General features: G+C 44.5%; 1 protein-coding gene and 1 non-coding gene across 3 annotated transcripts; both read right to left on the reverse strand.

Moving 5' to 3' along the window:
- Positions 1-286: 286 nt before the first annotated feature.
- Positions 287-26,910, reverse strand: G3bp1 (G3BP stress granule assembly factor 1). 2 transcript variants are annotated; one of them, XM_048437740.3, is made up of 12 exons: positions 26,755-26,910; positions 14,381-14,493; positions 12,574-12,655; positions 11,060-11,233; positions 8,024-8,114; positions 6,568-6,661; positions 5,222-5,420; positions 4,113-4,214; positions 2,822-2,933; positions 2,547-2,675; positions 2,070-2,179; positions 287-1,343 (listed from the first exon to the last, which is right to left on the reverse strand). In XM_048437740.3, the coding sequence occupies exons 2-12, from the start codon at positions 14,473-14,475 to the stop codon at positions 1,134-1,136; spliced, it is 1,398 nt and encodes a 465-aa protein (XP_048293697.1). In that variant the 5' UTR covers positions 14,476-14,493; positions 26,755-26,910; the 3' UTR covers positions 287-1,133. The 2 variants fall into 2 exon arrangements, with proteins under 2 accessions (XP_048293697.1, XP_085551094.1); XM_085694968.2 differs by lacking the exons at positions 2,070-2,179; positions 26,755-26,910.
- On the reverse strand, positions 16,996-17,135 carry LOC125402821 (small nucleolar RNA SNORA29). The gene has a single exon (XR_007232761.1). It is a non-coding gene; the product is annotated as a small nucleolar RNA SNORA29 (small nucleolar RNA).

The raw sequence follows: 26,910 nt of genomic DNA on the forward strand, positions 1-26,910 counted from the left end.
ATGTCCAGAGAATCGTAACAAAATAGAAAATTTACCATATGGCTATGATTTAAAGGAAAAAACTATGCAGACCCTGGAGCACGATAGCCAAGTCCTCCTGCCGGGCCGTGAGGAACCCGGAGAGACAGCGGAGCAGGTGGCCCACCAGCCGCTGAGGTCAGAGGCCGCACAGAAGCACCTTCCTCAAAAGCCATCCAGTCTGAGGCGTGATTTTAGGATAAGGCAGAACAATGTTAACACGACACATACACGTGATCAAAAAAGTCTACAGTTCCCCCACATAGTCTGAATCTGAAAACAAATCTAGAATCTTTATTACTTTTCTTTAAACAATTGCCAAGACCGGAATCAAAGATAAATAGAAGGCACAGTTTTGCTTGGTTTTGTTATCGGATTTGGGGTTTGTTTTCTTGTGGGGATTTTGTCCTTTTATCCTTTTTTTCCTTTTTTTTTTTTTTTTTACAAATACAAATAAAACATGAAAAACTCTACCTCAAAATAATCTAACAGTTCAACAAAAATCCTTAGCTGTGGTCTAGACATTGACAGGCTATGTCACAACTTAAAATCCAATGGTAAAAACAGAGGTTTAGAACTGTTTGGTAATCACATGTCAAAAGAACAAAGTTCTGGAAACACCTTTTATTCAGTTAGCCACACCAGCAGGGACCCAGCAGCAGTTGCCAGAAGGTAATTTTTCCACACCAGACAGGAGCCGTGACTCTTGACAGATAATATGGATTTTTCCTGCTTCCCAAATATTTATCAAATCCTGTGTCTCCCAACAAATGAAACATCCATTGTCAGTGAAAAGCGAGATGCACTCCTTTGGGGAATGGCTGTTGAACTCCAGTCTGTGTCCTCTGCATGAGCAGGAAAAGTCTCCCCCTCCTCTTCTGTAAAAACCTACTCCTCCTAAAGTATGGTTCCGGAAAACTGGAAGTGAAGGACTAAAAGGTAAGGGGAGGAAAGGAGAGTGGGGGGCACACACCATGAACACAAGCGAAATGAAAATTGTACAAACTCGAGCAGTTTATAATAGACTACTCCAAGACACCAAAGGCCGGTTGAAGAAATCATCATTCTGCAGGAGCCAGGGCTGTGTGCTGTGTGGAGATCGGGGGCCAAGCAATTCACTGCCTTGGAGTTGTAATCCCCCTGCCCACACCAAAGCCTGGTTTCTGCACCATGCCTCCGCGGGGAGGGCCTCTCATCCCACCACTTGGCCCACCACGGGGGCCTCCTGGTCCCCGAAGACGGTTATCCCTGCGGTCGCCTTCCCTTGCAGCTCGAGTCTTCTTCTCCTCCACATTCAGACGGACCGTTCCTCGGAACATGATGGGCTGTGAGGAACAAGGAAAGCAGGTACTGAAACTCCTTGTCGTGACTACTGAAAGTGACAGAGCCACCCCAAGGAGCAACCAGCTGTCAACCCACTAGTTCTCACACACCTGCCAAACTCCATGTCACTAGTGCGTGCATATGGAGAGCTGTGCAGGAAGTGGAAAAGCCTGAAACAGGAGCAACTAATGACTAAAGCAAATGCCAGGTAAACACAATGATACAAAGAAAGATGCTTTCACGGTTTGGGATTCAAACCTCACCTACTGCGGTAAAATACTGGTGCCTCTCAAGTAAAAACATGAAACTGAGATAAAATTCCTGGAGAAAGCAGCTGAGGGGTAAAAAAGTAAGGCACTTGAAGAAAAATGTGAGCAGGGCCTCCTGGCTGGAAAGGGATACTCAGGGAGCTAGTGCTGAACCCACACACACATACACACACACACACACACACACACACACACACAAAGGAAAGGAGTACAGCAAACATCACTCAGTCCAGCGAAATGGAGAGAGAAGGTGTCTGTCACCAGCAAACACAGCCGGCCTGAACAGTCAAAAACCTTGGCGTTAGCAAGCTAGGTAACTCCAGTTCCAGGGGAGGTCTCCCCACTTTTCTCACCTCTGAGGGTACTGCACATACCTAGTATGCATACATACACGCAGGCAAAATGCATACACAAAACAAAAATAAATCTTGAAACACTCATGGACGCAAATGTGCTTACCCTGTGGTTAAGGACCTTCTGAACAGGCTCAGAATCATCAAACACAACAAAACCGAAGTTGGGTAACTTCCCGCCACTGTTAATGCGCAGCTCCACCACATTCCCATAATCTGTAAGTGCAAAGAGCTCATAACTTCCTTGCGGACACCCAGCTTACCCACACTCAGTTTTACATGAATTTAAAATGCACATTTGACTTCAAAGGTGTCACACTAAAATGCAAGAGTTTAAATGTCCCTAAGATGAATGCTTATAACCAAGATCTAAGTGTTTCAGGTTAGGAGTTTGTGAACTTTTGGTCCTTAGAGCATTATGTTCCACATGCTCCTTATATACCCCACTGTGAAGGAATCTTATACAACACTGTTGCATGCCTACAACTCATGACACTGAGATCACACTCAAGGGAAGAGCCAGAACCCACTGTGGAAGCAGACCTGACATTACACCTCTGCTGCATTGAGACTCAGCACTTACTTTGGAAAAAATCCTTCAGTTCCGACTTGTCAACCTCATGTGGCAGGTTCCCGATGAAGAGCTGGTGACTGTCAGGGTGCCTCACCATCCTTCGAGGTTCCACATCTCCTGCTTCCCCAGCCTCGCGCACTTCAGAGACAAAGCAGACTCTCAGAGACTCTTCAGACAAGTTTCCCTCCACCCAAACCAAGTCTTTCCACTGCACAAACCAGACCCAGAGAAGAAATTTTCAACTCAAAACCACCCCAAGCTAGACAAACTGTCAAAGCTCTTACTTGGCCGGGGTCCCCTCTGAGGAGGGATATTGATTCGTTGCTCTCGAACTCTCTGATCTCTCTGGGGCCTTTGTGGTAGATTCTGTGATTCAGGCTTAGATTCTGGGCGGGGCTGAAAAAGGTTACTGATTACCCTTTGTGGGAAGTAGCTTATGATGTTAATTTTCTCTTTAAAATCTAATGCATTTACTGTGTGTAAGTGCAGACATGCCATGCACAGGCCACACACTCACCAGCCTTGTTATTTAGCTTATTTTTTCCTGCGTGCATGAGTGTTTTGCTCGCATGCGTATCTGTGCGATATATATAGATATAATGTCTGGTGTTGGAGAAGGCCAGCAGAGGGCACTGGATTCCCTGGAACTGGAGCTACAGATGACTGTGAGCCACCTGAATGCTGATAATTGAACCTAGATCTTCTGCAAGAGCAATAAGAGCTCTTAACCACTGAGCCATTAATCTAGCCACACACATTTAAAAAAAAGAAAAAACTTATGTGTAGGGCAGAAGAAATGACTCATAATTCAGAGCACTGGTAGCTCATCCTAAGAACCGAAGTTTAATTCCCAGCACCCACCTGGTTGCTCCTAACTGCAATTCCAAGGAATCACTATACCTCTTCTGACCTCCAAGGACAGACAGATACAAGTCACACATACATACTTGCAAAATACCCACACACACACCCCAAAAAAAAATTTTTTAAATTGTGTTCCTGCATAAGTCTATGGGAACTGAGGGCAAACGTTGCCTATAGAGGCAGGAAAAGGATATTAGATCCCCTAGGGCTGTGAGCCACCATATGGGTTCTGGGAATTGAACCCCAGTCCTCTCCAGAGCAGTAAACGCTCCTAACAGCTGAGCTAACTCTCTCACCCCTTTGTCTACTTTCTTAAACAAAATTATTAAGCTAGAAAATAGCAATTTTGGCTTCAGACAGGCAGTTCCTGAGGCTCAATTATCTCAGAGCTCCAGGTCTACAAAGACTATCTCAAAAAAAAAAAAAAAAAAAAACCCGAAAGTGTGCACACCTCCAGGAACACTGAAGTTGGCCTTCAACATGTACAGACCTATGCATACACTCTCAAAGAAAGAAAACTTCACACAAACCACAAGGACCCTGCTTTCTGCCCAAGTGCTACTCTAGTTACTGCATAGTTCACCGCCCTGCAGAGTCCTCAATGGACCCATCCCAGTGAAACACCATCACCTCCTATCCATTCCCCTTCCGCATACACCAGGCTCCCATTCTCTTAGCCTGTCGAGCAGCAAGTCTTAGATGCAGACTTACCTGTGAAGGCGGCACTTTAACCACATGAGGTGGTGTTCCCGTCACTGGAACAGCCCCGCTGGGAGGAAGGTTCTTACTAGTCACAGATGCCCATGAAAACGTCTAGGAAAAACAAAATCAGCAGCACAGTCATTAACTTCTGCTTCCCACACGCCTATGCAACAGTCCCAGGCACCTGCCAGCTTACAAAACTGTCTTGGAAGCAGCCAAGCATACCAGTACACCCCTATAATCCCAATACTTCAGGGACTAAGAAAGGCTAGCCTGGCCTACACAGTGAGACCAGCTCAAAGTCAACCAAGCAATTATGATGGAGAAAAAGACCTTTGAAAAATAAACTGATGTAGGTGGGTCTTCTGTATTTCTTTTGCTTTCATTGGCTAATTAATAAAGAAACTGCTTGGCCTGATAGGTCAGAACATAGGTGGGTGGAGTAGACAGAACAGAATGCTGGGAAGAAGGCAATGAGGCAGTCGCCATGAGTCTCCTCTCCGAGACAGAGGCAGGTTAGGATTTTCCCTCGTGGTGCTACACAGATTATTAGAAATGGGTTAATCAAGATGTGAGAGTTAGCCAATAAGAGGCTACAGATACTGGGCCAAGCAGTGTTTGAATGAATACAATTTGTGTGTTATTATTTCGGGTGTAAAGCTAGCCGTGCGTGGGCGGGCAGCGGGAAGCGGCCTACTACAATAAACTAGCAGAAAGCCAGGTGCATGCCTTAATCCCAGCATTAGGGAGGCAGATGCAGGTGGATCTCTTTGCATTCAAGGCCAGCCTGACCTACAAAGCAAGTTTCAGGACAGTCAAGACACAGAAAAACCCTGTCTCAAAAAGTCAAAATAAGCAAACAAATTAGCAGAGAGTAGGGATGTGCCTCAGCAGCTCGCATAAAGTCATGGGTTTAGTCCCTCGTGCCTTATAAATAAGGCATGTGGCACATAACTACATTCCCAGTTCTCAGAAGATGGAGTCAGAGGATAGGAATTCAAGGTTAGCTTTGTATGAAGTTTGAGGAGACAAGAGAATCAGGCTCAAACACAGCAAAGGAACAAGAAACAGGAACATACTACTGAGCCAGCAACTTAATGCTAAGCCCCAATCCATACCCTCAGGTCCTCCTGCGCTGGGGCAGCATCCACTGGGGCCGGGGAAGTGCTCTTTTGCACATCCTCAGGAGCAGCTTCCTCCAATGGCGGCTCAGGCTTGTCCTCTTGGATGTCAGGCACGGGTTCTGGTTCTGCCTCCGGCTCCGGTTCTGGCTCTGGCTCCACAACAGGCTCCTCTAAATGTTCCTCCAAGTCATTGCTGTCATGGCAGAATGAGAAATGTAAGCCTATGACTAACTCACCCAGATACTTCAAGCTACCTAATGACTCCAGAGAAAGCTCTCAGGACACGAGTCTGTTTGTTAAATTCTGATGAACATACAATCATAAGGATCAAATCAGAATCAAGTGATTCTCATTCAGTTACTAAAATTAGCTTATTTATATGTATCACAGAATCACTGTATTGAATGGAGAAAGATCAACCCCCCTCCCCATCTCTGAGCACTAGCTCAGGCACAGCAAGGCTAGTGAAACCAGCCAGTCTCAAAATCCAAGTAAATATCATTAACTGTGGCTTTCTTTAGTAACATAAAACAGCACCCATAAGAGGTAGCTGCTCTTCCCCAAGGTTCTGAGTCCAATTTCAGCACTCACACGGAGGCTCACAACTGTCTATAATGTGAGCCGATGTCCTATTCTGGTGTTCAGACATACATGTAGACAAAACACCCATATACATAACACCATAAAATACATAGGCAAATAAATCTTTAAAAAACCTACAAGGGAATTCTGAGAGATAAGGCTTCAGCTGCTCCTCACAACAGTGGTTACATGTCCACACCAGCTGCCAGCACACGCTGTCCCTGGCCATGTTTTAATTCCTGGCACCCGACCTCAGTAGGTCTGTGGTAAAACATTCTTCATTCTCAGCCAGAGTGAACAGGTATGACCACACTGTGATAAACATTTATTTGAGAGGGGCTTTGAGCCCATGAAACACCCACGGCAATGGTACACATTTTTCTGCCCTAGGAGGACAACTTAAAAGACACTTTACTTACTGAGGTCATGAGAAAATAATTTTAAAGAAGGACTCGACACATAGTCCAAAACTTGCCTTCAAAAATGACTTTTACGTGTCTATGTATGTTTCGAAGTGTGTATACTCAGCAGCGCTAAGAGCACTGGCTGCTCTTGCAGAAGACTTGAGTTAGTTCCCACCACCCACATTGTGTCTTAGGACTTCTTTTATCTCCGGTTTCCGAGGTTCTGATATGTTCTTCTGGCCTTTGAAGGCACTGACATGGAGGTATATATACACTCAATTGTCCTTAGAAGACACATCTATCTCCAAGACAATTCAACTTCTTGTTGCAAGCCTTGAAGAGAAGTTTCCTTACCTTACAGCCTGATCATAGAAAGTTCCAGAATCATCAGGCACAACCTCAGGTGTTTGTTGTCTTTCTTCAGGTTCTTCCACTTCTTCCTCAGATTCTAAGAGAAAAGTATGTAAAAGAATTATCACTCTAAATCCACAAATTTCTTAATTTAGTTTCTAATATAGACACAAAGAAAAACACAGTAAAGAAAGCAGGACAATTTGGTTAAGTCAAGGCATAAGACTTTAAGGGGAAAATTAAACATTAAGAATTCCAGAGGTCCTGAGTTCAATTCCCAGTAACCACATGGTGGCTCACAATTGTAATGAGATCTGGTGCTCTCTTCTGGCCTGCAGGCATACATGCAGACAGAAAGCTCTGTTTCCTGTGTGACAAGAATGTGATGAGCCAATTTACTGCTCCTGTCAGATGCCTTTCCTGCCTGTTCTCATGCCCCCCCTCTACATGATTGGCTTGTCCCCCTTGAATTGTGAGCCAATAACCCCTTTCTTCCCAAAGCTGTGGCATTTTATCATAGCAAGAGAAACTGAGATGTCTGCCGCAGGGTATTCTGGGATGGGGTAGGAAAGGTTACTTTGCCCTGGGCTCAGCCTGTCGTCTGTCTTAGCTGAGAAAACCAGAGACACAGGAGTGAAAAGCAACAGAGCACCCGTGTTCTCTACAAAGGTCACCCTGGAAGGCTCATGCGGCAAAGTGAACTAGGAGACTATAGAACAAGCTGGCGGTCAATCCAGTCCACGCCCACTGCTGGTCATGTGGTTCTCATCAGGGTGGCCTACACCCATAATAAAAACAGTGCGTCTGGGAATCTCTCAAATCTATACCCTCAAAAGTGACTCCCTTTCCCCAGGAGATGCAATTAACAGCAACAAAGACTAATACAAAATTTCTTCTCAGAAAGAAAATGTCAGACTTTGGGAGGAACACTGGAACAAGGTCAATAAACTGAGTAAAAGAAAAGCAAAAGCCACACTTGCTTAGACCATGCACCTGCAGTAGGTCGGCTACCCTGCCTTGTCAGCTGAGCACCTAGCTAGCCATTCTAGAGCTGGGTGGGTGGAGACTGTTCCCCAGGTCTGACTGCGCACTCCACTCGGCCCTTTCTCCAGCCATCATCTACGCGTCACCACCAGCACAGAGCTTTAGAACAGCAATCCCTGCAGAGCACAGGCTGTCACCTGAACTGCCCATTCTACCTGGGAAGGGCTGTGCTCCTTTCGCCGCCACTCCGCAGCACAGGTGTGCCAGGCTTTCTGCGTGGCGCTCTGCACTGAGCCGGGCTAATTGGCTTGCTTCTGACTCAGGAGAAACTAACTATTCACATTAATTAGGTAGGATAAGCACTGCAGATCCCCATGCTTTGAAAATACACACTGTAACACAGAGCATACTGGTAAATTAATCTGATGCTATTTACAAATTCCACACAAGTAACTGTCTATGGCCTCACACTTACCCTCCTGAGGTTCAGTGACAAAGCCACCAAAGACCTCATCTTGATATCTGAAGATGTCGTTGTGAACATAGAATTTGTTGGCCACAGAGCCCTGCAATGTCAGCACAAGTGTTCAGTTATTCAGACTTATAAAAAAACTGAATCATGAGCATTCATCTCTCTACTTCCTGCTTCTGATGCAACGTAGATAGCTGCCTCCTATTCCCACTGCCTGACTTCCCTGCCATGATGGACTGTAGCCTCTAAACATAGACCAAACAAACTCTCCCCTTAAAGCCGGAAAACATCACCACAACACCAGCAGGTCTCAGCTACAGGGGAATTTGCCCCCAGTAGACACCTAACATCTAGAAACATTTCTGTTTTAACAATAAGGATTGGCTTCTGAATCCTTGAAGGAGGAACAGGCAGAATGCTAAATGACAAAGCACTCATGACAGACAATGTCATCTTTGCCTAGACTGAATGCCCTACTGTGAGAAATCCTGTTCATACAGTTGAAGGAACCATAGACATATTTTTAAAATGTTCATCCTTACCACCAGATACATAAAGGGGAAAAAAAACAGTAAAATTCTTGCATAGGATGCCAAAGAACTTTTCAACTATTTAGAGGCATTGTAGTCTCAACTCAAAGTATTTAAAATGACCTAACTCTTACATAAGACTATTAGTTCAAGTACTTATGGTAGTAAAAGCCAAAAGAATCTTGTGGGTTTGGACACGATTCCAAATCCAACCATATGTTTGTTTGTCTTTTGTTTCGTTTTTTTTTTTTGCTTTTCGAGACAAGATCTGTCTGTAGCTTTGAAGCCTACCCTGAAACTACTTCTTGCAGACCAGGCTGGCTTCTGGCCTCAAACTCAAGAGATCCACCCGACTCCGCCCCCCAACTGCTGTGATTAATGGTGTGTGCCACCGCTGCCTGGCTTGGCTGTTCAATTTCTAATTTCTTAACCACAAAAAGTGGGATATCAAAATATACCATAGTGCTTTGTGTACTGAGATGGTTTATGCAACAATACACTTTCTTAAGGGAAATAAATACTTCCTTTGTAAGACAAAAAGGAACTATGACGAGCCTGTAGTTAGCAATACAGGCTGTAATCCTTCCCATACGGAGGTCAGTCGTCCTCCTCCTTTGAGACATCATCTCTTGGTCTCAAGCTAGCAAACCTCCTGCCTCAGCTTCTTAAAAGCTAGGAACTGCTGGAATGGAAAGATAGATTGCTCAGTGGTTAAGAGCTGGCTGTTTTTGCAGGAGGCCCAGACTAAATTTCCAGCACCCACATGGGGATCCACTGCCCTCTTCTGGCCTCTGAGCACACTGCATGCATGCCAAGAGAACACCCAAATACACAAAACAAAAAGTTTTTAAAGCTGGAATTACATGTATACACCAGTATGGTTGTCAAGTATCTTACACTTTAAGTCTTCAGTACACACTCAATGGTGGTATATACCTGCAATCCTAGTTCTTGGGAGGCTGAGACAGAAGGATTCCTGTGACGTCCAGGACAATCTGAGCTACACAGTAAAGTTCTGTCTCAAAAATAAAAACATCTGCCAGGCCACAATGGCGCACGCCTTTAATATCAGCGCTTGAGAGGCAACACAGGTTCCAGCATAGTAAGGACTACACAATGAAACCCTGTCTTGAAATCGCCCCCTCCCAACACACAAAAAAATTCTTTCAAAGATAGGGACAGTAATTTTACATTTTAACTAGAATTTTTAGGTGAATGCTGGAGAAAACACTCAGCAAATTCTTGTAAGCAGATTCCATACTTATCCAGCTTCCTGCCCCTGCTCTCTGAAGACACAAAGATGGCATCCCTCATCATCCACTGAGGTACCTAACTACAAAGAGCCACTGTGAATAGAACAAGCTAATTCCCTCATGGGATTTAAGAGGCCAGGGGCAGCACAAGAGCATAAAGCATCCTGTGCACACCCCAGAAGAGAACATCACAAAGGGTTCCCACTGAGTAGGCCTAAGACATGAGAGATATGCTGAACAGTTACTAATGAATCATAACTCACTAAATAGTCTAGAAATACATGTATTAATGGTAGGGCAGATCTTTATAATATAATGCCACGAATGAACACAGGGTGGTGGATGGGATCAGACATTTCAATCTGTCACCCTTCCACTCAGCCAAGACTAAGACCAATGACAACATACAAAACTCTGATGAAGAGCAGCACATCCATACAGGGTCCAAGAATTGGTCACAAGTTACAAACCAGATACAACAGCTACCTGGCTTCACTGGCAAGACCTGTACACATTACCTGGAGAAACCAAAGCCACTAAATGGTTTCATAACCACTAAATGATGACAAGAAAAACATATACGGACATCTTGTGACTGTGCTCTTCAGAACTGTCAATGCCAAGCCAATCAGAATAAGGTACTACCAGTGATGGGGAACCAGGAACACACTACAAGGAATGCAATGTATACTTATATGCAGAATCTTGAATCAGGAAAAACAAACTACTATGGAAGACTATACTAGCGTATTTCCAGAAATTTAAATATGGACTATTGAGTAAGTTATACTGAGTATATATCTTGAATCTGGTTGTAACAGGATGTTTATAGGACAGAATTCCTTGTCCAGAGGAGATGGCGGCTGAATGGATACAAAGTGTCCTTCAGTACTAATAGTTTAGAAGGATAAGACCACCGGGTGGCCACAGTATAAACCTTTAATCCCAGGGGAGGCAGTGGCAGGCAGATCACTGTATCACTACGAGTTCAAGGCCAGCCTAGTGGTCTACAAAGCTAGTTCCAGAACAGCCAGGGCTGTTACAGAGAAACCCTGTCTTGGGGAAAATCCACCCCTTTCCACCCTCTCAACAACACATCTCCCTAAGCCAGTGAAGACACCATAGCTCCAGGCCAGGAGGACAAAGACATTCAGGGCCTGCAGTCATTCCTATAGTCCTGGGCTGCCAGGAATCTAGAGACTTTTCATCTCTAAGTGCTCCATCACTACAGAGCCACCAGCCATCATGCAACATACCTCAGGAGCAAGAACAAAGGTCTGCATGAACCTCCGCAGAGCCTGGTTATTATTGGACAGGAGCCCCATCACTTGGACCACCACCCCGTCATTCAGAGTGGCATGAGCATCCACGTGGCGGATCTTGGTGTGGCAGTTGGTGAAGTTTTGTGACATCACTTTCCTGTGGATTTCCTGCGAAATGGAGGTACAAGTCAAACCCTCAGGAACTCAGCAATTCAGAAACTAGGACAGCAGCTACCAGAACCAAAAACAGACCCTGGTAGAACCTCCAGTTCCTCCCAGTGTTCTCTGGTCCTTGACACTCAGTCCTACCTCCTGCTCCTGCAAGCAGTCCTTGAGCAAAGACTCAAAGCAATCTCAACAGGAACACAAGAAGCACAATGAAGGGCAAAAATCCATTAGTCAGCTTGATAGTACCTAGAACCACCTAGTCCTCTGTGTATGCCTGTCAGGAGGCTCTAGATATGGTCAATTGTTCTATGAATACCCATCCAAACCAAGGACAGCACCATTCCACAGTCTAGGGCTCTGTACTGTATAAAAGAGAAGGGAAACTGAGCACCAGCCCTTTCCTGGTGCTCCTGCTATCGTTTCTTCCCCACCATGATGGACTGGGCACATTCTCAAACTGTAAGCCTCAATAGCCCTTTCTGCCTAAGTTGTTTCTGTCTGGTGTTTTGTCCCAGAAGTGAGAACAGCACATAACCCAGAGACTTCTACACTACCACTCTTGGAGAGGACCTGTGTTCAGTTCCCAACACCCACATGCTCAACCACTTGCAACTCAGGTTCATGGGGACCCAAAGCACTCTTGTCACCTCAGGCACATGGCAGATATAAAGGTCAGCAAAACACTCACACACATAAAACAGATAAGCGAATGCACACACTGTTGATATAATATGGTCTGTGTGCTCTATATCACACTGTGTGATATAATATGGTCTGTGTGAACTGTCTGTGTGCTCTAGTTCCAGTGTCACAGCTCAGCTCCTTACAAACTGTCCTGTCACATTCAAGCACTTGAGAAGCTGAGGCAGGATGGCAAGGCATACAGAACAAGTTCCAGGATAGCCAAACACATGCATCAAAACAATGTCTCAATCATGGAGAGATGGCCAACGGTTAAGAACATTGCCTGCTCTTCCAAGGGTCCTGAATTCAATTCCCAGCAACTACACAGTGGCTCATAACCATCTGTAATGAGGTCTGGTGCCCTCTTCTGCCCTACAGGTGTACATGCATAAAGAATACTGTACACGTAATAGATAAATCTAAAATATATATATATCAAATAGTTGTCTTGAATGACTATCTTTTAAGGTTGGAAATGACATTCCTATGCAGAAGCCAGTTATCTAACACAGAAATACAATGTGACAAGACACAGGCATTTCAGCAAACCAAGGAATTAAATAGAGTCACCCCGCCTCCCCTTCCATCTCCATGCCCCAGTGCCTGGTAGGCAGAAGCTCTCTCCTCCTCTGCTGCTACTGGTCCATAGCACCCACCTTCTGCCCATAGACTGCATCCGCTGGCTTCCCGTTGGAGTCCAAGCCCCCGTGGGCATAGGAAGAGTTCTTCCCATAAAATCTGTACAAGAGAAGGCAATTTACTTCTCATCTTCAAGGACCTGAAGAGCAGCTACTTAGTGTTCAGGCTTGATATCTATCCACATCACTGACAGACTCCCAGCAGGGTCTGTTTATGTTTGTGTATGATAAATCCATTGCGACACCCCAAATGGGAACAGTCATTGAGGCATGTGTATGGTTTTCAAGTTCCAACTTGTTTCAGGCCAGGATAATCATGTTGGAAAGGACCTTGGAGTTTGTCAGCAAAGCCAGGCACTTCTAATCAAAGTAAAATTCCTGCTTTTGCTGAGGACATCTGCCCTGCCATGCCCGAAGAGTCAGTGTCTTCCCACCTAAGGCAGTGGGCAGTTGTCCTGTGTGTGCGCGGTATGAACTTTTAACCCTTAAGCTCTCTCACCCATACACTTAAATACCGTTTCCATTAGAAGGACATCAGAGAGACATAGAGCAAAACTGCCAACTAAAGAACAATCACTGAAGACATCTGCAGTCAGCCCAAAAAACCCTAAAATAAGTGAGTTGACACTATGGTTGTGTATTTTCCATCAACATCATGTTGCTACTTTTTTTTTTTTTTTTGAGCCAGGATTTCTCCTATGTATCCTATGGAGCTCTGGCTAGAACTCATTCTGCAGACCACATTGGACTCAAACTCAAGAGATCTACCTGCCTCTGCTTCCTGAGTGCAGGCGGAGATTAAAGGAGTACACCAATGCACCAGATGACATGCTATTTTTTACATTATTAAAGGAACTCACTTCAGCAGCCTCTGCTCTCTATTGCATCCTCAATGGAAATGGAAATATAGGAAAAGGAAATTGTTGGCCATAATAGCAATGGCCAGACAGTTGTACATGTGTCTCCAGCTCCAGCTTGGGTTGTCCTTATGTGGATTCTAACACCACAAATTTAACTAACTCACATGACAGAAGACTGACATAAAACTCAGCAAAAACTTAAAAAAAAAAAGTTTAAAAATATGTATAGACCTTTTCTGTAGATCAAAGCCAGAGAATTTTAAATGCTCTGAAAACCAACATCTCCAAGTTGAGACCAGTTTCTGAAATGCTTTACCAAAAGGTTGTCAAAAGAAGCAGACACTGTCTTAAAAATGATAAAGCTTGCCGGGCAGTGGTGGTGCACACCTTTAATCCCAGCACTCAGAAGGTGAGGCAGGCAGATATCTAAGTTCGAAGCCAGCCTGGTCTACAAAAGCTAGCTCCAGGACAGGCTCCAAAATAACAGCACCCACATGGCAGCTCACAACTGTCTGTAACTCCAGTTGCAGGTAACCTGACACCTATGGCAAAACACCAATGTATATAAAATGAAAATAAATTTTAAAAAAAGAAAAACCACAAAAAGAAATAAACGATAAAGCTTAAAAAAGATCCTACTTGACTGAAGTAAAAACTATAGTGCTCTAGCCCACTCATCTTAGTACTTGTATGAAAAAAAAATAAAATCAATCTAAGTTCACTTCACATAGTTTTATAACTTCAACACTGAAAATACCAGATTCCAACCACTATGCTAGAGAATGAACACAGCTTTAGAAAGTACATCTATGAGCCTGACAAGGTAGACACTTTTAATCCCAGCATACAGATCTCGAGTTCCAGGCCAGGCCAGGCCAGGGCTACATACCACGGTAAGATCTCTCTTTCTAAAGTGCTTATGTGAAGAAGCATCCCAAACCACCCTTAAGCCTGTGAGAGCGCACCTGTGCAGCATGTCCGGGGCTTGGTTCAGCAAGGTGTAGTACTGTCGCACAAACTCCCGCCCGACCAGCAGGGGACTAGGCTTCTCCATAACCATCGCTTTGGTCGATTCAACCTGTAAAACAATACACGTCAGTCAACCAATCATAAGGGCCGAAAAGAACTGACTCATTGTGCTGGGCCAACTATACAGCATGGCTTCAGCGTTCCTGAGTCTAACTGACACACTCTAGCTAACCTGCAACTCCGTGTGAAGACCAAGATGGCCACAAACTCAGATTTGCCTGACTCAGTCTCCCAAATGCAACCAGTAAAGATTATAATCACAATCACTAATCTTTTTAAAAAATATTTATTTATTTATTATGTATGCAATATTCTGTCTGTGTGTATGCCTGTAAACCACAAGAGGGCACCAGACCCCATTACAGATGGTTGTGTGCCACCATGTGGTTGCTGGAAATTGAACTCAGGACCTTTGGAAGAGTAGGCAATGCTCTTAACCTCTGAGCCATCTCTCCAGCCCCACACCCACTAATCTTAAAGTTTAAAAAGGAATAAACATTACAAGAACAAACTAAATCCATAAATTTTGCATCCAATGTATTGTAGTCAGATGAATACATGAGGAAAAAAAGTATAAAAACTCATTATTCCAAATTCAGTTCTTAAACTAGAGACAAAACCCAAACAGTACACATTCCCTGCATGTGCCAGTTTAAGTTCCTAAACTCACTTAAAGGACTTCCGCTCTTTTTTTTGGGGGGGGGTAGTTCAAGACAGGGTTTCTATGCATAGCTTTGGTTGTCCTGGAACTTGCTCTGTAGGCCAGGCTGGCCTAAAGGCATGCCACTATGCCTGGAAGTACTTCCACAACTGAGTTCACTCTCCTGTTCTATCAAGGACAGCAACCCCAGGCATTACAGATAATGGCCATACTCCCTAGCCTAGCTGGATCACAGATTTAGTATACTAATAACAACAGCAAAATTACTACGGGCTGGGTGGTGGTGACACAGGACTTTAATCACAGCTTGGGAGGCAGAGATGGGCAGATCTCTCAGCTCAAAGCCAGCCTGGTCTACAAGAAAGAGTTCTAGGAAGCCAGAGCTACACAAAGCTCTACACAAAAAACTGTCTAAGAAAACAAACACACTCCAGGGGCTGGAAAGAAGGTTCAGCAGTTAACAGCACTAGCTGCTTTTCCAGAAGATGGGGGAATGCAGTTTCTACCCCCAGGCGGCAGCTAACATCTCTAACTCCAGTTCCAGGAATCCAGCATCTTCTTCTGGCCTCTATAGGCACTGGACACAAACATACAAACATATTCCACACATAAAAAAATTGTAACTGGGGGGCTGGAGAGATGGCTCAGTGGTTAAGAGCATTGCCTGCTCTTCCAAAGGTCTTGAGTTCAATTCCCAGCAACCATATGGTGGCTCACAACCATCTGTAATGAGATCTGGTGCCCTCTCTGGCCTGCAGGCACACATGTAGGCAGATATTGAATGCATGATAAATGAATAAATATAAAAAAAATTGTAACTGGTGTGGTGGGGCATGGCTTCAATTCTATCTCTCAGAAGGCAGAGACAAGCAGGTTTGAGATAAGCCTAGTCTACATTTCTACCTCCAGGCTAGCCAAGGCTACATAGTAAGACCTGTCTAAAAAAAAAAAAAACCTACAAATAAAGCTAATCAAAAATCAAACAGTACAGTTAACAAGACACTTTTGTACTAATATCCAAACATGAAAGCAAAGCAGAATATATACAAATCGAATTATAGTATAAAAGACCGATTTTATTTTTGCTTTTTTGTTGTTTGAAGTATATGGTATCCATATTTCGCCTGCATGTCTCTGCATCACATGTACACCTCGTGCCCTTGAAGAGAACACTGGATCCCTAGAACTGGGGTTGCCTATGGTCATGAGCTTTCGTGGAAGTCCTATGGAAAGCATTTCTCCAGCCCACTGCATTTTTAGTCTGTGTATTCAACAGCAGACAGTATCTACTGTGTATTACAGAAGAAATCACCATCTATTTCATAATTTGGCACGACATGGGCATCTTTAGCAGCATTACCAGACAATTTCTCAAGTACATCTCTGTTCACACTTGGGTTTTCACTGATAAAACATACTGGTGCCTGTTTAAAATATAGAAGAGAGCTGGGAAGAAGTGGTGCACGCCTTCAGTTTCAGCACTCAGTAGGATAGCAGGGGAATCTGCGAGTTCAAAGCCACAGAGTACATGGTCTACAGAGCTGAGTTCCAGGACAGGTTCACCTACACAGTGAGTTACACGACAGTGAGTTCTACACAGAGAAACACGACAGTGAGTTCTACACAGAGAAACTGTCTCAAAAATAAATAAAAGGAACTGGACAGTGGTGGCTTTAACTCCAGCATCTGAGAGGCAAAGGCAAGCAGATCTTAGTTCAAAGCCAGTCTAGTCTACAAAGCGAGTTCTAGAACAGCCAAAGCTGTTACAGGGTGAGACCCTGTCTCAACAAAACAAAAATAAAATAAAATATGGGACGGAAAAATTCTTTCAGGTTCACTACTCAAACTTGGGTTTTCCCACATGCAACAGTATCCACTGTCATAAGCAATAGTTTCCTGTTCCGCCATTTCATATAGAGGGAGAACATTGGAAAGTCCTCTCTCTTCAGATCATGGCACCTTTAATCTATCCCATAAGCATAGCCACTAAAATCTATTATCAAGAGAAAATGTGGTAGTCAAATGGGACATCAAGGTTTAAGGAGGGTGGGGAAACATCAACTGGCTCTTTCACACTCTTGTGTAGTTTGGACCCTCATCTGGCCTTTTTTGACCTAGGTCTTGGTGTGTTGTTGCAGGTTACCTTCAAATGCCTTGGCTTGTGTGATCCCCCTAATTAGCACCACAACTGCTTATGGGTGCTTATGCCATGCCTGGAGCTCACAATCCCCCTGCCTCAGCCTCCCAAGAGCCAAGCTGCAGCATGGCCCATTTATTGCACTGTTCTTGAATATCTGACCCACTTACTTTATTTCACTAAATAAGGGTTATTCAGTTTTCCAACTGCAGTTGTGAGATCAGGTGTTGAATGTACAGTCGGGAAGCCTATATGGGTTTGACCTAGGTCCTCTGAATATGCATTACGGTTGTGTAGCTTGGTGTTCTTATGGAACTCCTAACAGTGGAACAGGGGCTAGCTGATTCTTTTGCTTGCTTTTGGGACCCTTATTCTCCTAGCGGACTGCCTCGCGCAGCCTTAATGAGGCTTACTCTTATTACAACTTCATATGCCAGGTTTGGTTGATTTCCCCAGCAGGCCTGCCCTTTTCTGAAAGGAAAGGAGGAGGGGTAGATCTGGGGAAGAGCAGGAGGGAGGTAAAACTGTGGCCGGGTTGTGATATATAAGAATAAAAGAAAGAAAGAAAGAAAAAGAAAGAAAGAAAGAAAGAAAGAGCGAGCATCTAGTCAGTTTGAACAAATAAGCAAGCAACCAAAATTCAATCTTCAAGCTGTGAATTCAGAGCCACCCATAAAGCTACTGGGACATGGATCAATGCTCTAGAGCCCCCTGCAACCTCAGCCATGCTGCTTCTCTCCTTCAAGTGACACTGGTAACCCACGTATAACAGAAAGGAATGCACGAGAACCCACTCCAAACCATTCTGTAAGCAAACATTTAGCTCCCACTGAGTTCCTGCCCTGACTTATCTCATTGGAGTGCGACCTAGAAGAGAGTAAGGCAAATAAACTCTTCCCTTTAAAAGTAAATAGGTAAAACAAAGCCCAAAATAACTGAACATCAGGGACTTTCAGCTATCACATAAGGTCATGGTGGATCATACTTGTTATCTCAGGACAAGAGGCTGAGGCAGGAGGATTGCTGAGTTTGAAGCAGTCTACACTTTGAATTTCTGTCAATTCATCTTTCCCAGCTCAAACATGAAGCACGGATAACACAGCAACCCCTGAGAACACTTATCTCACTCTCAAGCGAGCCAGCTCTCAATTCTCTGAAGCAGATTAATTCTGTGGAGCCCAGTCTGGCCCAGAGCTCATTTCCCTTCAGCCTTGGCCTCAAATGTAAGACCTCAACAGGCTATCAACACCCAATTCCTGTCCAACACTAAACAATTTAAAAAACAAAATCTGGATTCTTTCTAGACATCTGCCAGTTACTGCTCCATGGTAACAAAGGGAGACTGAGCACAAACCTGTGAAAACCAGAAAGTTTTATGAAAACACAAGTTGGAGGCACCAAGGTTTCCCTCACTCAGTCATAGCTTCTGGTTACACTGTGTCCTCTCCAAGAGCTTTTAGAAATAGCTACAAATATGGATACTCGCACACACCTCCCCCATCCCCAATGTAACTAACAGGCTCGAGACAAAGCTACCAAGATCAGCACCAGGAAGCAGGCCAACCTGATGACTTCAACTGCAAACAGCAAGCCCTGTCCCCCACCCTGGGAGGGTTATAAAGTAACAGCAGACAACCTGTCCTAAGATAGTGCTCACTCAGGAGGCCGCTTGGGGCTCACTCCTGCTTCTTATACTTTTCCCCCGGAGGGCCACCTCTGGGCTGGATATGAATCCTACCCTTATATTATGATTTGGGGAAATCAGAAACCAAAGAAATTTAGCCCAGGAAAAGTGAAAGGTTAAATAAGCCATTTTCACTTAACAAAGTTGAACATTACAATAATGTTTTATAATTTGTTTTTATTACTGTGTGTGCCAGCACACGTGGTGTGTGAATGCCATGTGTGCAGAAGCCTTAGGAGGCCCCAAATCCCCTGGTGCTTGAGTTCAGGGTGGCTGTGAATGGCCTGACATGGGAGTTGGGAATCAAACCCAAGCCTTCTACAAAAATAGCAAACACCCTGAACCACTCAGCCATTTCTCCAGCCTCCCAACTTCATAAGCATTCAGTCCTTCAATCAACTCAATCACTGAAATTAAGGCCCGCTCCATGAGATAAATGGTAAGATGCTTGAGACAGCTCAGGGGCCAAAAACCTGAGACTAGGTAAGACATGGACCTACTACAGGAAAACCAAATATTACAGTTAACATAGCAATAAAATAGCTCCTAATGACAACCTGCCATACTCACAGATCAGTGCCTTGCTCAGCCAACACCAGAGAAGCTTCCTCCTGCAGTAGATGAAAGCAAATACACAGACCCACAGCCAGACAACGTGCAAAGAGTGAGACTTTGGAACACTCAGTCCTAAATAGCACACCTCCATTAAATCCCTCCCCTCAGGGCTCAGGGAACCCCGCAGAAGAGGAGTCAAAAGATTAAGAGCCAGTGGAGACAGGAGACACCAGGGAAACAAGGCCTTCCAGACGCAACAAAGCTGACCCACAAACGAACCAGACAGGCAGCATGCAGAGGCCCAGGTGGGGTCTGTGTTGAGGGAAGAGGATACAAACATCACCCCTAATTCACAAACCCCCACCCCTAACTCAGAAGTTACCCCTAATTTTTAACTACTTGCAGAGGAAAAATTAAAAAAAACAACACATAAGGGCAGGCACTATGCCCAGCAGTAGATGACCAAACGAAACAAACTCAATGGTCTCTTTGGAGGTTTTGGATCTTACAATGCTTTATCTAGGCCACCTTTTTTTTTAACCTTACATCTCTTTTGCTCATTTATTATGATTTTCGATTTTGTTTTTAATGGGTTTTTTGTGCATGTGAATGTTTTGGCATCTGTATGTTTCTTGTTCTCATTGGCTTCTTGACCACTTTGTTTTGTCCTATGCTGGTTTGTTTTTATTTTCTTATTTGTACTATTATTATTTTAGAGACCAGTTTGTATTCTAATGAAAGAGAAAGAAAGGGCATGGATTTGGGTAGGTGGGAAAGTGGAGAGGCTCTGGGAGTAGGAGGAAATCAGAATCAGAATATACTGCATGAAAAAAATCTATGCTCACATAGCATAGACCTGGAGAAGTCTCAGAGCCACAAAAGAAAAGGCAGTAACATACCACACACACAATGGAGTCCTTGATATTTCCTATTGGCTGCACTGACTTGGCTTGCAAGCAGCTACTTTTAAAGTCTCACTTGACCTCAGGTTGCCTGATCTCATGACATCTTTGCTGAAACAGGCAGTGCCACTTACGGGTCCTCCCCCTAGGCCCAGACAACCAGTGACCACTCTAGTTACTGACACACAGGGAGTTAACAGCTCTGCTTACACTTCCCAACAAAACCAAAATAGCATGTCAACAGCTTACTTCAAGTGACAGTTTTAAGATTTTCTAAGCAACACTTAGTGTTAACACTTATATGTTATAGTGATATAAGTCACTATCCAGAATGCACAAGGATGAGAAGGAGCATGCTTGGCATGAGCAGAGGCCTGAGTTCAAAGACAGAATCACTAAAGGACAACCCAGCGTGGGAATAGACTACTTGTCTACAAAGAACAGGACTGAATAATCCCAGAAGAGCACACACAAACACCCACATACATGGAAGTCAGAAGACAACTTACTAGAATCGATTCTCTTCATAAAGTTTGGTTTTTGGTTGTTTGTTTTGAGACAGGGTTTCACTGTGTGCTTTGGTTGTCCTGAACTCCCTCTGTAAACCAGGCTGGACTTGAACTCAGAGATCCTCTGCCTCCCAAGTACTGGTTTAACTACCTCGCTGCCCAGAAGGAATTCATTAACAAGCCATGCAAAGTGTTAACTAAAATGTCATTTAGACTATTTTACAAATGTATCAAAACACTAAGAAAAACAAACACTGTCCACCCAAAACTGAAGAAGTTCTTATCAATGTGTTTGAAGGTTATATACATTGTATTTCAATGTTTAAAACCAGGCTGAGAACTAAAACAATGCCTTCCCAGGAGCAGAGTAACTTTGTTACAGAAGTCAATCTCTTTCAGAAAGAGACCTGTCTCTTAAATTCTTTAGACTTCCTCCCTACCTCAAAAATTCTCCCTGCTGAATGGCTACTTTTAAGCCTTAATCAGGCAAACTATCCTGCTAATTAATGCAAGGAAGAAAATACTTAAATAAAAATAAAGAAGCAGCTAGATTTCAGGGAATGATTTTAAGCCCAGCTACTTGGAAAACCACAAGTTCAAAGTCTGCCTAGGCTTCAGAGTTCAAGACCATCCAGGGAAAACAAGCAACTCACAAAAAGCAAAGAGAACTGAGCCACAGTGCTCAGTCACAGCAAAGCCACAGTGCTGGCCTACCACACAAGACCCTAAGTTTATTGCCCACTACCACAAAGAGAAATATCCAATGGGGGAGCAGAGTGATTATACCAATAAAATATTAACATACAAGATTAAAAATCAAATATTGGGTAAGATAGCCAGGCAGTGGCATCTCACACCTTTAATCCATTTGGGAGGCAAAGGCAGGATTTATCCCTACTGCATGTACTGATATTTTGGGAACCTATTCTCTTTGGATGTTTATTATCTTGCTCAGCCTAGATATAGAAGGGAGGTTCTTGGACCTTCCACAAAGCAATGTGCCTTATCCTCTCTGAGGATTGGAGGGGGTGGGGTGGGAGTGTATAGAGGGAATGGGAGGGGAGGGAGGAACTTGGATTGGCATTTAAAAAAAAAATCAAATAAAAATTAAAGAAATACCTGTCTCAAAACAAAAATAAACTAGCAGACAAAAATATAAATTCTTGCCAGGCAGTGGTGTCACACTGCCTTTAATCCCAGCCCTCAGGAGGTAAAGTCAGGTGGATCTCTGTAAATTCAAGGCCAGTCTGATCTACAAGAACAAGAGCTAGTTCCAGGACAGGCTCCAAAGTTACAGAAAACCCTGTCTCAAAAAAAAAAAAAAAAGCAAATAAATAAATGTAGATTCTAAAATTAGGGAGGAAAGCTTTAAGGAAAAGCAGACTTTTAAAAAAAAAAGTTATGGACGGGCAATGGTGGTGCACGCCTTTAATCCCAGCACTCAGGAGGCAGAGGAAGGTGGATCTCTGTGAGTTCGGGACCAGGCTGGTGTACAAGAGCACAGGCTCCAAAGCTACAGAGAAACCATGTCTCAAGAAACAATAAATAAATAAATAAAAGTTATGGCTCCAAAACACTCTACATAATCAGGAATGTCTATACACTTTTAATCTGGAAAGCAGAGGCAGGAGGATCAAGCATTAGAGACCTGATAGGTTATAGCAGACTATCTCAAAAACAAAACCCCAACTGAGTGTGTGCAGGGAGCTTATGGACAGCCTGGTCGACAAAAGGAGTTTCTCGCAAACCATTAGTCTTAGCAGCCTTGGTATACAAGCCTACAAACTCAGATTCTCTCTCCTAAAGGAAACAGTCGCATTTCCTTTCCCTTGGGTGTGAATGGAAAGGGGAACACAATAATCCAACACATGCTACCTCACCCGCCCCACACCGGCAAGGTGCTGCGAACTACAGTGCTAGCGCTACGGATGTCACTGGGGTGTGACTCAGACCTCTGTGGTCCTTCTCCAAAGCCGTAAACCAAATCCAATCATAAGACAAATCCAAGAGAGTTCCTAAGTGCCAAAGATGTGAAGAACAGAAACTCACAGTGAGGGAGACAAGACATCTCAGGTGGATCCTGAAACAGAAAGGACACTTGCAGAAGGACCCGAGGAAACCAAAAGAAAGCCTAGCTTCCCTAGTTCGGACAAATATTGACTGCACAGCATGAGGCACACAGATCTGCATTGTATTTCTAAGTCTAAATTTCAAATACTAAGTTTTCCAGGAAGGAAAAACTAGCTGGACAACTTGTTTTTCTCTACCTGAGTAGACCCTGCCTATTTTAAAGTTAGCAGAGACTTAGTTAACCCACGTGTGGCAGCTCAAACCTTAAAGCCAGCCTCAGGAGCACAGGCAGCACAGAACCCTAGCTCAGCATGGCAGGGTCCTAGTTCTGATTTCATTCCAAACACCACAAAACAAACAAAAACAGAAAAACCTGACTAGATGGAAAGGTACATTACACTCAATCCTGAACAAAAGCCCCTACTCCTTGGATCCCATAATGCAGAAAGACATGTCAGAATTTTTTTAAGAAAGGATCTCATGCCAACCTTATGTAGCTGAGGCTGGCCCTGAGATTCATTTTTAAAATACCAGAAGTACCTGGGGTTGTGGTTGAGTTATTAAGTGCCAATTTCAGCACACCACACCAAAGCAGCCATTTAGTGACCAGCCACCAGAAACTGACACCTACAATGATGTTCCCAATGAGACACATTTCTCTCACTGGCCTTTTAATCTTTGCCTTTTATACCTAAAATGTAGTGCATGCTTAGGAACATCACTACAAAGAAAAGCCCTCCCTCCTAGGCTGCAGCTTTCCGCTTTACAAGGCAAACCAGGCATTACAGGTATTCCTGGCTCCAAACCCTCACCTGCCTAGTCTAGATAGCAACTCGGTGTGCCACGTAAAGATGCACATTTAAAAAAAAATAATAACTAAAGAATAGCAAATATTTATATAGCCAATGAACACTGGTCACTAGCTACAAGTGAGGTGACAGCTGCTAAAACTAACTTTAACTCCTGAGCTTGGGCAAGGCTCCCCCACTAACTGAGACAACTACAGGATCACAAAAGACATGAGAGTTCCTTTTTGGTTTTGTTTTTTGAGACAGGGTTTCACTGAGTAGATCTGGTTGGCCTGTAGACCAGGCTTGCCTGAACTCAGAGATCTAGCTGCCTCTAAGAGTCCTGGAATTAAAGGTGTGCATCACCACACCTGGCCTGAACTTCCTATTTGACAATTACCACCTCTGTAAGTCAGCAATGTGATACAATTGAAGTATACATTCTATTTGAGTACTGAAACTCAAAAAACAAACAAACAAGCCGGGCGGTGGTGGCCCACGCCTTTAATCCCAGCACTTGGGAGGCAGAGGCAGGTGGATCTCTGAGTTCGAGGCCAGCCTGGTCTACAAGAGCTAGTTCCAGGACAGGCACCAAAAACTACAGAGAAACCCTGTCTCAAAAATAAAAAACAAACAAACAAACAAACAAACAAAAAAACCTAACCAGGCAGTTTTAATACACTGACCAATAAAGGGAGAAAAAACTTGGTGTGGGTCACAAATTCTCAACTTTGTATTAAACCTGTTAACATTGATCTCAGCCATTGAAAAACCATATGCAGCCAGGCGTTGGTGGCACAACTTTAGCCCCAGCACTCCAATGGCAGCGACAGACAGACCTGAGTTTAAGACCAGCCTGGTCTACAAGAGCTAGTTCCAGGACGCGCTCCAAAACTACAGAGAAATCCTGTCTCAGAAAACCAAAAGAAGAAAAGAAAAACATTGTCTCAAAAAAACAAAAACAAAAAGACTAAATTCCAACAACAGCAACCTCTGACCACCTTGGAAGGGATAACCCAGGCTTCTGTTAATGCTTCAGCTCACCTCTTTCTGCCATCGAGTTATTGGAGTAAGTGTGTGTGCTTCCTATTTCTGTCCCACTAGTCATCCGTCGGGGGCCTAGAGTACAGTTCTTTGGAACATATGAGGATGAAATTAAAAGGTCCCCTCAATTAGATAATTTCACCTTAATATATTTGATCCCAAGTGGTTAAATAAAATTACTAACATTCTCCTACCTGCAAATTAACTGGAGCAAGTTCCAAGAAAAAAAACGTTATATTCAGAAGCAATGCAGCAGATTCGGCACTCATCCTCACCATGTTTGGCTCTTTAAGTGCCACTTTGTATTTATTTGGAAATACAGAAACACAGCATTAAACTTGTATGGTTTAACTTTTTGCAAGGGTGTGTGTGCCTTGAGAGCTCGTTCCTATACCTTTGTTGTAGTCTTTTTCAGTTGAAACATCTATGAGGACTTGGATCAAAACTAGTATGTTTTATAAAGCCCTGAGTAAAGATGATGGCAAACATTCAAAAATATGGTCAGCACACTTTAAGATAGGTTGACCACAAATCCTTGAAAACGACATCTTTGCATACTCGCGTGCCCCCCCCCAAATAAAGGCTAAAATAAATAGCAGGGCTGGTCTTGGTGGGATACACCTTAACTCCTATACTCAGGAGGATCTGACTTCCATGGCCGTCAGTCCTCCATACTGAGAAGAAAAAGAGTTGATCATAGATGGTTTGGCAGGAGACCTATCTGCTATGCTTGCCAACAAACTCAATCAGTGACTGCGTTCCAATTCACAATCACTGGACACTGGACACCATCCTTCCCCCAGCAATTTCAGATGTGACTTATTTGTGGCTCTGGTGATTGGACCTGGAGCTTCCTGTATTCCGTGCCAAGGGCTCCACCTCTGAGCTGGATCCAGGGTCCTATCCAATTTCAAACTTTAACCTCAACTCTGTTGAGAATTTAAACTCTCCGTTTCCTTGAACTATAATCTTTCCATAGGATTTTTTTAATCTAAGTTTGCTCTGATTCAAACCTAAAACATTGAAAAGCAAAAAGGGATCTGGAAAAATCAAGATCTAGTGTCAGAGCGTGACTTCCTGCTGGCGGGAATTTCCCATTACCTCGCGGTGCGTTTCGGACCTGCTGAGGAGCACACTAGTTCATTACATTTCATTGGCTGTGCTTTCTTCTCTTTCCCAGAAGCTAACCTGAAGGCGCATCTATCAACCTTTCTCATATAGAAATCCGTTTAGTTTCGAAAAAAGCCAAGTCCTTTGTCATTCAAAACCCCACTTGCTTGCAATCTCCTTTCTCCAGAGCCTGACACTGTTTCGCACAGATGGCACCGCAGTTTTTCTCATGCTGAGTTTTGCACCCAGGTTCAAGAGCTCAGTGGTCAAGGGAGTCCCGCGGCCACGCAGTCTACACAGATGCCGGTCCCTTCCCGGATGAGTCCAAGTCACTCACCCACTTTGGTTTCCTACCTGATCGCGCCCAGGTGACCGGGAAGGGCGGGAAAGGAGGAAGCTCTCTGCATAGTGCAGGGGCACACAGTCGGAACTGGAGAGATCAAGTCTTGTGGCTGTCTCTCCACCACTGAATCCTTGATCCCGGGGTCGTGCGCCTCTGCTCTGCAGACTTGGGAAGCGCGATCGCGCTCCCAGCGTGGGGACCCCCCCACCCCAGATCCCGAAAGCTTCCTTAAAGTCCAGGCCCAGGTACATCAACTCAGAGTAGGCGCGTGCAGCAAGATGCGCGTGGAGCACGCGGGCCACCCGGCCGCGTGACGCCCACCGGGAGCCCCATAAGGCCGTTGGCGCGGCAGAGCACGCACGGGGCCCAGGGCGCAATCAGGAGGCCGCGTCGGCCGTTGGTGGGGGTGGGGACACGCCGCGCGGCCTCCCCGGGCGCCCCGCTCGCGGCCCCAGCTCGGCTCCCTCCCGACCCGCATCCGCCCCGCCCCACCTGCGTCCCACGTACCTGCGCGGCTGAGCGGGAGGACCGGGCTGCTGCGCGGGAATAGGTGGCTGCGTCCCTCGCGCGATGCCCCGGAACGCGTGCCCGCCGCCAGTTATATAGCCGCGCTCAGCCCAACCTGCTGCTCCCGTCGCTCTCAGCGACCAATGGTCGCCCCGC

This window comes from Myodes glareolus, chromosome 9, assembly GCF_982192425.1.
Source record: "Myodes glareolus chromosome 9, mMyoGla1.1, whole genome shotgun sequence".
Classification (NCBI taxonomy): domain Eukaryota; kingdom Metazoa; phylum Chordata; class Mammalia; order Rodentia; family Cricetidae; genus Myodes; species Myodes glareolus.